At 41.1% G+C, this 12,906-nt stretch overlaps 1 protein-coding gene across 1 annotated transcript in view; it reads left to right on the plus strand.

Annotated features, from left to right (window-relative positions):
- The window catches only part of CDKAL1 (CDKAL1 threonylcarbamoyladenosine tRNA methylthiotransferase), a 543,702-nt gene that overhangs the window by 158,848 nt on the left and 371,948 nt on the right, over nucleotides 1-12,906 (plus strand). Inside the window, exon 8 of the mRNA XM_084796106.1 lies at nucleotides 2,008-2,128. Coding sequence (XP_084652232.1) covers nucleotides 2,008-2,128 — 121 coding nt within the window. The remainder of the gene's footprint in view (nucleotides 1-2,007; nucleotides 2,129-12,906) is intronic.

A 12,906-nucleotide genomic window follows, 5' to 3' on the forward strand; every position in this document is an offset into this window, starting at 1 on the left:
CTGATATTTACTGCATAGAGACAGCAGCAGTTTTATATCCAGCACAGCTATCCTCTACAAATGAATCAAAAGTAAAAATGTTCTCAGATAAGCAAGAAGTGTTGCCTTGTTGCTAAATGAAGTTACTTTATGAAAACCACTAAAGATGGTGGTCAAGAATAGAAGAAGTGGCACCATGTGATGAGGTGAATTCCATGAAGCAATAGAAAGCGTCAGAAATAGTATTTTGGTAGATAATTGTAAACTATTCTATATATGTGTATTTTCATTTAAAATGATAACTATAGCACTTCCCTTTTGGCTTTACATAAGTATTTATGTTAATATGTGTAACAAGAATAATGTGGATGAATAAGACAAAGAAATGGCACTGAGACCACTGAGTATTAATGTGGAAAGGTTAACATGGGCCCTCACTACCCAAAAAGTACCAGAGTACACCCTTGACCCAACTAGTAGAATAGACATGAAAAGGAAAGAATACCTTTCTTTGTACCTCTGGGAAAGATGAAGAGATCTTAGGAATAACACCAAAAACTTAAGTCATGAAGGAAATAGTTGATGATTTGTGTATTAAACTGACATACTTTTTCCCCAAAAGATACCATCCTAAAAGTTAAAATGTAGTATACAGAATGAGAGAAAATGTCTGATAAAAGTAGAAATATAAAATGGTTATCTCGTAGCAAAGCAGGTATTTCTAAAATAGTAAAAAATATATTCATGAAATGATTCAGCAATTTCTATCCTAGGATTCGAGAAGTGCAACCATGGGTGTACAAATGAGCAAAAGTTCTTAAAATTATTCTTATAACATCTGTTAGTTGGAAACGAGGCAAATGTCCATCTTCTGGCCAAAGGACTAACAACATATGCTGCTTATGGCATGGGAGCAGAGATGGGCTGAGCTAAACCAAAAGAAGTTTCCTGTGTTGATGGAAATGGTCCTACACTGGGTTATTTTCATGATTACAAAGCTGTAGATATTTATTTAAAATCATTCATTATTGTTTTCACTGTTGACAATTTTTATATTCTGTAGAATAGTCACTGATTAAATTATAAAAAACAGTACATCATTGTAAAAATGTTTTTGAAACCATTGCTGTGCACAGCCAAGATGGAGGGCTTTCAGGTCTACATTGCGTGGTGCCGTCATAAGCAAAGCATGCCTGAGTGCAAAGAGTAAACACTATATGTAAAATTGTGACGAGAATCTGAGGGGGCATTCAAATTCTTGGCTCTTTGGGGTTTTTTTCTCTTTTCTTTTTTTAAATGTCTGAAAGTACTTTGAAGTTTTTAATAATCACAGCAATTTAAAATGGGTCTTAGAAGTCACTTGGTCGTGTTTTATACAAGTAAACTTGAAACTTTTTGTTTGAAAATACCTAGGCCTAGATTTTAGAAAGATACACACCTCCTATCATATATAGCATATATGTACATATACATACATGTACATATATACTATATACACTATAGAGACTATATACACACATGTGTATATACATATATGTATATAACATGAGAACATGAGTGAGGCTGTGAGGGAAAGAGGAGGTAGAACATATCAGCACAGGTAAGTGTTGAGCGCTGTTTACATCAAGTGTTCCTTCCTAGCTATATGCCTTAATATTGTCAGAAAACAGCAGATAGGCCTAATGCCCAGATAAGCGTTTTCTGATCCACTATGGTATCTGGTCAGTGTAGATAGTATTCACACTTGTGAGGTTATTTTAAGGAAACTGAGCCTGTCTAAGGTGTGCTGTGTAAATGTGCACATAATGTGAGCAAAGCTTTGGCAAGAATAGTTGGTCCTTGAACACAGTTGCTCTTTTTTTTCTGTATTTCTTAGGTTCAAATGATCACATCTTTTCTAGGACGGGTTTCTCCCTGCTCTCCTATAAGGGAGAGAAATCAAGTGCAATCATGAAGGTACTTATTGAGGACAGTGGATGACGTAGATGTGCGTGGCATGCTAATGTGTGTCTCGTGCTTGCCTTGAAGGTCACTCAGTGAGGCTCCTGGGCCAGAAGAAAGACAACGGGAGGCGCTTGGGGGGCGCGAGGCTGGATTTGCCGAAGATCAGGAAGAATCCGCTCATAGAAATCATTTCTATCAACACGGGGTGAGTGTCTCGGAGCTGCTCGTGACATAATGGGCTCCATGAGCTCAACCTGGACGTCCTTGGACATGTGACACCAAAGGCAGTTGAATATTTTCTGGGGGAGGAAAAATCACAAAAAAAGCTAAAGCTCTTGAGTACAGTTTCTTCTAGATGTATCTTGTCTTTAAAGTGTGTTGCGTTTGAGGCAGGATTTTATATTTTTGATATTATTTTTCTCATTTGGGGCAATAAACATTTCATTTTGTAGGTATACTCTTGGTTAAAAAAAAAAAGTAAAATCTTCAATAAAACCATCTCAAAGCTTCCACCTGTAATCCCAGGCTGTGTAGGGCCTGGAGATCAAAATCTGTGTGTGCCAGAGTGAGGGAGACCCAGTCTCATCCCATCACCAGCCTTTCTCAGAAGGAAAACAGAACAGGAGGGTAGGAACAGTCTCAGGAAAGGCTGGTAACATAGCATCTCTGACTGCTTTGCCTTAAGATTTTGGTAGAGGTTGCTGCAAGTACTAGCCGTGTATGATTATTTCCTATCTGGAATATGTATTTTAAAACATTCGTCTTAAAACCACCTGGGAGAGAATATTAACGTTTTCGTCAGTTGCCAACCCTTGGCTTGAGGCTCTCTCATGCCACACCCTTTTCTCTGTTTATTCATCTTTGTTCATACTTCCTGGGTCTTCCTCAGGTCACAGGAAGACAGAGGGCTTCTATTCCTTAACCCCAAAAGTTCCTTTCCATGCCAGAGGTTGGCCATGTGCTAACTCTTTCTTCCTTCCATTCCCATTGCAGCTGTTCCAATGTCTTTTTTTCCCCCCAAGCTAGTTCTCAGGTGTCTGCATTCTTGTCCACTTTGTCAACGGCCACCTCCTCCTTAGTCACCCTTCACACTGCTGCTGTGGTCCACAGAAGTCTGAAGAGGTTTCTGGGTTTTCATTAGCATCCCTCTGGGGTGGCATTTAACTAACTGACTGGGGAATTTTGTGGAGCAGACTTTTGGCCTTCAGCACTGAAGGTGCAGAAGCTTGGACAGAGGCTCAGAACCCAGAGTAAAGCAGTGTCTATCTGGCAGCAGTGACTGCCGCAGCCATCATCACCTCATCTCAGCTATTTTTTCCTCAGGCATCAGAACGCTGCTGCTGTTTCCTTTGCCTCCCATGTCTGTGTGTGCATGCATGGTGTGTGTGTGTGTGTGTGTGTGTGTGTGTGTGTGTGTGTGTAAGCCCTGGGAAAAATCTTGAGGTACTATTCCTCAGGAGCTGTCCACCTTTTTGCTCATGTGGAAAAGCAGACAGGGATCTGCCCATCTGTGCCTCTGCAAAGCTGGGATTATAAGCACAAGCCACTGTGCCTGGAATTTTTATCTGTGTTCTGGAGATGAAACTAAAGCCTTTGTTGTTGCAAGGCAGGAACTTCACCAACTGAGCTATCTAGCCCTTCAGTAAGTGCTAGGTCAGGGCGTCTGCCTCAGTTGCTCCACATCATTCTTTGAGTTAGGATTTGTCATGGCACCTGCAGCTCAGCAGGTCAGTTCTACTGATTGGCTGGGTGGTAAGCTTAGACATTTTTCTGCCTTTCTCAGTTCAGTGCTGGGATCATAGGCCTGTGTGTGCTGGGCATCAGACATGGATCCTCACATTTGCATGGCAAACACTTTGTCTAGGCATCTCCCTAGCCCCTTCCTGTTTTACTTTAAAGTCATTTCAATTTTGCCATATTAATTATTCTAATATTATTAAATATTTTGTATTAAAATTGTGTTTTAGCTAACAAAAGCGGCATTATGTTAAATTTGCTCTCATGTGATCTCAGCATTTCTCCTATGGACTTAGGGCTTACAGGATGGGAGTGTGATGAATGCTGAAGTTCAGTTGTGTTTGCTGTAAGTTTTGCTGTCTCGTCCCTCACATCAGAGAGGGACAAATTGACCCTAGAAGTCAGTAAGCAAGGGTATTTTTGATGCTACATCAATTTGTATTATCTAAAATCGCAATAGGACTTAGTAGTAAGATGCGGCTGGTCATCACTTTGCTGAGCCTGCTGCAGCCTTATCACTTCTCTCACATGAAAGCAGCCCCACGAGTGTCATTCCACAGTATCAGCTTGTAACATCTTTGCTTGGATTTCATTTTTTAACCCCTGTTGCCTGTGCAGCATCTTTAAAAAACTTGAAAATATTTTAAAATAGTAATGTTTATAATAATCACTCTCCTTATCAAAGTCCTAAGACTTAGTGCTTTGTTGCAAATTAAATGTGCTGTTAGATCTTTCATATATGTGATTCTTATTAGGAAGAGGGCCCTGTTTGGTAAATGTTTCATAATACCATTTGCTAGGTCACCATTTGAATTGCACACTTATTTTTTTTTTAATGTTGACTTAAAAATGTCAACTTTTATTTCACTGCAATTTAAGTCCATCCTTGCCTTGCAGTGTTCTAGAGGTTAGCATACATGTACTATTGGAGTGATAGTCCTGTTGAGTACAGGAAGTATGAAGAGCAAGTATTAGGAAGACAGGAAAGATGAAGTTGCAGAGGCAGCAGACATGTTGTCTATACCCTGTGTAAACTTGTTCAGTTGTCTGGGGATTTTAGCGTATGTCAGCATGATGAGGTGGGTGGTCTTCTGTGTGAAGAATCTGATTGCCCAGGCTGAGGAATACAAGTCCTTTCACTTGCTAGAGACAGGGAAACATGCTGAAATGTGAAGCCGCTGGGAGCCAAGCGCAGAGATGATTTTACTGGCAGCAGTTTATCATGTGGGTTGGTGTGGGAAGGTGGAGAAATGCAGGAATAGTGCTCAAAAGGAAGGTCGGCAAGCTAGCTGTTGGAGCACACCTGTGATCTCCGCTGATGGGAGGCTGTCTTAAAAAAAGACAGGTGGAGGTCTGGGGATGTAACTCAGTTGGTGGAATGTTTTCCTGGTATTCATAAAGCCCAAGGACTCGTGGACAGATGTGAGCCATTTCTGTGCTCTGTGAAAATGAGAGACCTGTTTAGACATTAGTGAGGTTTGCTATGGGAGAGTGCTCCGCCATGAAGTATGATTTAGTCTATAAGGAAAGAAGTTCTCCATCTCTTCCCCTGCCTCTCGTTCTCTTTTTTTTCTGGAATCTGAGTCTGTTTGGAAGCAGAGGATCAAGGACCAGAGGCAGTAGCATGGCAACTGCATATGGTCCCATGAGCACTAGTGACAATCAGCCTTAGAGAGGAAGAACACATCAGTCTTTTCCAGAAGCAGGAGTTAAAGAGGACAGTGGGTGTGAAATCTCAGTTGTTTTTCCTATTAGTTTCTTTATTGACTCAGATAAGAGAAAACGGGTTCAGTCCTTCATGTGATCAGGCCAAGTGAAAGATGAAGTGTGCCAGTTAGTGTTGAGTAGAGTTGTATATATTATAAGTAACCACAGTCTGTCGTTTCAAATATTTTATTAACATATAATGGTTATATATAGTAACATGTATACACATTCACTCCTGTTACCTTCTCTTGTTTTCCTCCTGGCCTTATTTTTCCTTTTCCTTTTCCTTTTCCCAACTAGCCTCTCCTTTCATGCCAGTGTGTGTGTGTGTGTGTGTGTGTGTGTGTGTGTGTGTGTGTGTGTGTGTGTGTGTGTGTCTGACCACATCAGTTTCATTAGAGTCCTTCACAGGAAGTGTGAGTGAGTTTTGTTCTCAGGAGGCCTTACCAGTGGCTCCTCCTGTTGCAAGCATGCTCCTCCAAGAACAAGAGCCATCATTTTTATCAGAGCAGCTGTGGCTGCGTGCAAGAGACCCTTGAGTCTGAATTGTTGACATCCTCTTATAGGAAGGCAAGGGGAAAGTCACTCCACCTGCAATTCAGGCAAGCCTCTCTCCTCTGCAGTCTGCTGTGTGTGATTCTCCCCTAGTTGCCTGTGGCCCCATTTGCTAACTATATAGAAGGGCAGGGATACCTGAAAGGGAGGACTCTATGCAGCTATGGAGAAGCTGTTATTCATGCTGGAGTGAGACTTTCCGTGGTTAGCTCTTTTGGTGTTACCCATGTTCCTGTAAGCAAACCCCCCACCATGCTCTAGTAAGCGAGTATAAAGCTCGTAGTTCCCCAAGTTGGACTTTGTTTCGCCGTGGGTGCCTTTAAAGGAGGGGGTAGTCCTGGTCATATGCCCCCATGGAAAGGGTTCTCCTAACAATGCCATAGTATCTTGTTAGAGGTCCCTGGAGTGATATGTTGCTTTTCCTAGCAGTGCGAGTGGAGTGCAGAGGCCAGGGTATCAGAGAGTGGTACAGGGGACATAAAGTAAGAAGCTGATTGAGAAGTCATGGCAATCTGTGTTTTACTTGTTGGTTTTTTTGATGTTAAGGTCATCATTTTTGGCACTTCTCATTTTCCATAGCGGAGAGTTGACTGCTACCTGGCAGTCTGTGAGGACAGTGTAATCTTCAGAACTGTCCAGTTTATCCCAGGGTGAAGGAAGACTCCAGGCCCTTCCTCAGTTAAATACATCTCAGAAAACCCACCTGGCCTCCCGGTGCCTGATGATTTTTCTTTCATTATTTATCTTGTCTTGTTATTTTTCATCAGTCAGACATAAGAAAGATGGTAGTTGGAGACTGTTGAGGGGAGTTTCATTTTCTTTGAGATTAGACTCATTACCATTTATAAAAAGTAGCGGTTACTCCCCACTTCTCCCCCTGTAAACAGCTGAGCTACAGGAAAACATTCTAACTCAGATGTTTTCACTGTCTGGAATGTCTGCCACGTATCACGCTCTTTTATAGTTCTGATCTCGAGCCTCTCTATGAATACATGAATGAAAGGCAGTGATTGCAAACTTGTCCTGCATAACTGAATTTATTTTTACAGAAATAGTGACTACTAGTGCCATTTTGCTAGCTTCTGAGTCTCTTTAAAGCATAGACATTATTAGTTGTTATAGTCACAGTACATTTGAAAATATAATTATTTTGTGCTCATGACATTATCAGATTGTAGAATACAGAAATAAACAAACTTCTCTCAAATCACCTGTAAAACTGATACGACAGAAATATCCAGCTGCAAGCAGAGGTAGCACAGATTCTGTGTTGGGGAAATGCCTCGGCTGTCTTTCTGGTGCTGAGGGCACCACTGATGACTCCTCAGGTCTCTGACTGTAGGGCCATTGGATTCTCAGGTGTCCTCTTGCTGTCGCTCTCTGCCACCTGCAGAAGCAGCAAGGTGTAGTAGAATGGGCCGCATCTCCTCGTCGTCTGTCCTCAAACACATGTTTTTCTCAGCACTGCAATATAAATCTCATGCGCTGTCTCTTTATGTCAGCATTAATTGTGGTTTTGGGAAAATTACATTCTATACACAGAGTGTTTTTGAGTTTTCTTAGAAGTATTGTAGCCAGGTGTGATGGCAGCACCTCTAATCCTAGCAATAGGGAGGAAGATCATTGTGAGAATAAAGCCATCTGTTGTATACAGAGTTTCCGGTCAGCCAGGTCTATAGAGCAAAACTGTATCTCAAAAATTCAAATAGTCTAAAGGGCACGGGGGTGGGGAGGTAAAAGTTTACCTGTCATGGTGGGCCATGCATGTAACCACAACACTTGTGGGACAGAAGCAAGACAAGTGTGTTTGAGGCTAGCCTGGTCTGCAAAATGAGTCTTTGCCTCAAAACATCCTTAGACTCAAAGTTCTAGAGGCTTTTTACAGCAGTGTCATACTTAAACGTACACCACGTTTGTCATTTTGACACAAGTTAGAGTCATCTGGGAAGAGGAAACCTCAATTGATGCCTTAGTCGCAGTGGCCTAGAGGCAGGCCTGTACAGCATGTTCTTGATCAGTGTTTGTCGTGGCGGCCCAGTCCACTGTGGGCAGTTCCATTTCTGGGCAGGCGGCCCTGGCCTAAATAAGAAGGTAAACTGAGATATCTGTGGAGAGGAAACCATTCAACAGGGTTCCTTCATGGCCTAGAGTCAGTTCCTGCCTCCAGATTTCTTCCTTGACTTCCTGCTTCAGATTCATTGCCTCGGCTTCCCTAGGCGATGGACTGTGACACGGAAGTGTAAGCCAGAGCAACCTGATTGTACTTCACAGTGCCTTGTTGCCTTTGAATGTTTTATCGTAACAATAGAGAGCAAAGCAAGGCGACTATATATTTTAGTATGCGCCAATGAATTTCTTGGATACTTTATATCTAGCATGCTGTCAAGAACCAAAGATACTCATTTATTTTTATTTACTTCATGGAGACCAGTGTTTAGACATCCCCATTAAATGAATCAACTAAACTCCGAATCTGATTGTTGTAAAATTTTCTGTCTCTGCGGTATGCCCTCAGACAACTCTTTGGAGGTCTTGCTACCTTTGTCCAAAGAAATAGTGTCTCAAGACCAGATACTTGACAGATAGTGCTCATCAATTTCAGAGTTATTCAGCAATGTAAGTAACGTGGACAAATGTTGCCTCCTAAAAAATGTGTATACTAGTACTATCCTTACATAATTTCTACCTGTCCCGCCACCTCTCCAGCTCCTCCTGTCCCCCAGCCCACATCAAACTCATGACCTCTTCCTTTTAAATTATTATTGTTACATATGCAACACTAAATGTTGCCTCTTTTTAACAATACATTGAGCACTGATGATTGAGATTGAACCTGTGCTAATTATTCATGTGCCTTCCCTCCTTCTGCCCCTCGGTCCCAACGCCGCCTTCTTTCCCCTGTCCTCCTTCCCTTCTGCGTTTCTTTCTTCTTGCCTCCCTTCTTTCCCTTCTTTCCCGTCTCCCACTCTTTTTCTTCTCTCATTTCAGCTGTCAGGTTACAGTGAAAACAAGTCCCCCAAGAGACTGTTCAGGGCGACTGTCCCCAGTCTGGCACTGTCCAGCTGTTCTTGTAACCATTGTAAGACCTTCCCCTTGTCTCCTTTGGTGATTGAATCAAATCGTACAGGCAAGGTTCACCATGTGAGACAGTGCAGGGTGTAATGACAGTATGGTCTTCCTAGAAACCACTGACCGTGATCCCCCAGTGAGGTATTATTTCTATTGTTTTTATGTGGCTAGACAGCTAGGATTGTTAGTACTTGTGTTAGGCTTGTATGCTGCTCTGACAAATACGTGAAACATTTCAAAAGGAGAAAGAGTTAGTTTGGTTCATGGGCTCTGAGCTTCAGCCCCTGGTTGCCGGGTACACTGTTGGGTGCAGGGAGCAGGAACTGCAAAGGCAGAGAGCACGCCTCTGCCTGCCTGCTTACCTCCTCATTGTCTTCTGTCCCATCTGGGCCCTCTTGTATTTAGGTGTTCCGTGTCCTTCATGGTGCCTCTTCCCCTGTGTTAATGTCCACTTGTGTGTATTGTCTGTGGAGACCCTTATAGGCACAAACCCAAAGTGTGCTTTACTCATCCCACATGCCTCTGAATCCAGCCAATTTGACAATCGAGATTAGCCATCACAGTAGTTTGCCATTTCTTACAAAAAAAAAAAAAAAAAAAAAAAAGAAAGAAAAAAGAAAGAAAACTTAATGTGCTAGTTGGAAAAGCGTCAGATGTTGACCAGAGCTCAAGGGTAGCTAAAAAGCATGTAGCCATTTCTGTGGGGGAGTGGCCTTTTTGGTCAAAAGCAGGCTTTTTAGAGCGGTAGCACAAAGCAGAGCCCAGTCTGGATTTGCTTTGCATCTTTTTTTTTTTTCTAAAGGAAATTTGTAGGCATTCTAAGATGGCCTGTGAAATCTAGCCACTAAAAAGTGTAACTGTAAATTGACACCTTCTAAGATGAGGCAGAGCTGTTATTACTCATGTTGTGCAAGCTTTGCAGAGCAGTCAGTATTCTGGGTGGAATGTGACACCAGCCTGTTCTGGAGAAGGCCACAGAGTTCACTGGGCTGAGTCTGTGCTTGGAGTCTGGAGTCCCAGATCCTGTTGTTTTCCAGCTGGGGACACGGATGAATTAAGTGCTTCTCAGCACACGTCTCTGCGCTGGTGGGGGACAATGCTGTCTGCCATGTTTGAAACAGATACATTGAGATTTTCCTGCAGAACTTTGGGTCTGTTGAGTCTTATACTATATGAACATTTCCTTCAGTTCTTTCTCCTCCTGGAGGCTTCATCTTCTTAGCTATTTAGCCATGGAAGCTTCTGGAGCTCACATGTAAGGCAAGCTCCTGCCTAACCTTCCTTCACCAGCTGATTCGTCTTCTACTGAAATGCTTCAGGCTTTTGTTAGTTCTTGAGTCAGGATATACCCAAAATGACGATTTTGCTGCCTCTTCTTCCGTCGTGCTGGGGCTTTCAAGTGTGTACCACCGTGTGTACCACCATGCCTGGAGAGCACGTGTTCAGTACAAGTGAATGCCTGACAAATAACCAGATGCATGCCAGTTTCTGACTTTCAATGTGTGGCCTCTAGACTTCAGCCCATTGGGATTTGCTGAGCACCTGAGGTGCAGCGAGGTGAAATGTAGAAACCTTTTCTGGCCCAGTTGGAACATTGTACTTTTACTTTTCTTCCTGTAGATGATTTTGTTGTTGTTGAAAACAGAAAAAAAATTTTAATAATAATTAAATACCAGGAAACTGAAATACTTAAAGCTATCTTGAATGGGTAATGTTTTCATTCTTGTAGCTCTTTTCATGTCCTCACTGGAATCTCCCAATGCATTATTTTCACTTAAATATTGTACAATTGAAATCTCAGCACAACAGATTTTTTTAAAAAAATGTATTATAACACTGTATTTGGGAAAGATCTTCATAGAAACAGTGGATGGCACTATTGGCCCAGACCTGTGATATAATTATCCTTACACTGCAGAACTTCCAAATGCTGGCTCAATAGATAACCTTAAAGTTAGCAGAGGTTAGACAGTATTAGGGGATAGGCTTAATATTAAGTTTCGTAAATTTTCTTTTTATAGCCATTATTTTGCATGGACTTTGTTATGGACATGTAAATCTATTTATATATACATACATATATATGTATTCACCACTAGCATATATAAATATCTGATTTAAAAATCATTTAACTCCTAACATGCTATAGGATTCTCCTACCATGCTATAGGATTTAAGAAAAATCAAGATACTTGATAGGCTCAACAGAAGTTTAGACACGAGTGTAAAGTAAGTTGAGAGGAAGGATTGACAGTTTATCCAGATTATTTCACATATGTATGGTGTAGACATACATCAGTATAACAACTTAGAGATGCTTCTACAAGTTAGGAAGCTTCTTAACTTTTGATTTGAAGTATCAGCTTCTTGGGGCCTAGAGAGAGAACTCAGCAATTAAGAGCACCCTCGCTCTTGCAGAGACTTGACGTTCTATTCTCAGCACCCATGTGGCTGCTCAAAGCTCTTTGTCCCTTTAGTTCCAGGAGCTCCCATACCTTTCCTGTCAGTCACTGGCACTAAGCACACGCATTGTACATACAGGCAGACAAACATATGAATGTTATAAAATAAAATAATCGTAAGATATCAGCTTAACTGCATCTGTAAAAGGCTTCTATGCTTGTTCATTAAGAAAACAGAAGCCTTTGCACTTGGAAATTTATTATGTATTCTTTATTGCCTTTAGTCAAATGTGATTGATAATTTCTTATCTATTATGGTTAGTAGGAGTACAATTATGTCTCCCCTGAGAATCCCACAGTAAAAGGCAAAAACACAAAGCAGTGTTGTAACAATACTGTGCAGTACAACGGACATCACTACCTCCCAGGTCCATTACAGTCATCGTCTATTGTAGGAAAGCTGTTATTCATTCTGGACACTTATGGTAATTTCAAGAACTGTACCTACTAAGTCCCATACACATAATCAGCAATATTATCACAGACAACAGAATAAAACCAAAGTTAGTGACCAGTCAGTTAGGACATAAGGTCACAAGATCCTCCAACCAGGGACTTAGACGCAGGCATTGTTTTGTTCTTAGCACACAGTGTCTGATGACTACCAAGCGTTCTGCACGTTAACTGAGTGAGCAAAGGAACAAAGAATGGTTAGATGGATGTGCAAACAGAGAGTAACATACCATCAGTGTGACTGGGTATCCTCCAGTTACAAGGTCCTAAAGAAATAAGTCCATTCTTGAAGTCTCAAATACATATTTTACAAATGTATGTGCATATGTGAGAAAATAAAAGATAAAAGGTAGGGAAAATGGTGAAAAATTCCACCACACACAGAACTACACATAAAAGGTATTTTACAGGGTAAAAATGAACAAACAAACAAAAGCCTCTATATAAAGTCATTATCTTATGTCTAGTACTTATTTTGGGTTAGTCTTTAAAAGTCACAAAAATATACATTACAAATCACTAAATCATATATGTTGTTTTAAAACTGAAACCAGAAGTTCTTACAAATGACCTTATTGTAAAACCAACTTTTTCAGTGGACTTATAGGAAAAGCAGGCATTCCTCAGAGACTATTTCATCAGATAAAGTAAATGAGGTCTTAACTACATGCACTCTTGCCTTTTTTAAAAGCCAAGTAAAACATTGTGCTTTGTCAGGGCTAGAAAAAAAATAAACCAACCGAGGCTACCATGCTGATACTGTAGTAAAATGAAAGCAAAGTGGTTTTCAAAGTAAATATGGGCTATGTATTATTCTAGTGTTGGAGAAAGCTGACAGGCCTGCCAAACATTACATGTGTATCCAATTACACATAATTTTGGTCGGGCTACACAAATTTGGTCCTAACCCCCTCTTCTGACCAAACTGGAATGGTAGTTTTCTTGAAGCAACAGGACCATTTACAGAAGGCCCTTGATATACACAACCACATTTGCTGAT

The sequence above is a fragment of the Acomys minous genome, assembly GCF_964271855.1.
Source record: "Acomys minous genome assembly, chromosome: 9".
Taxonomy (NCBI): Eukaryota; Metazoa; Chordata; class Mammalia; order Rodentia; family Muridae; genus Acomys; species Acomys minous.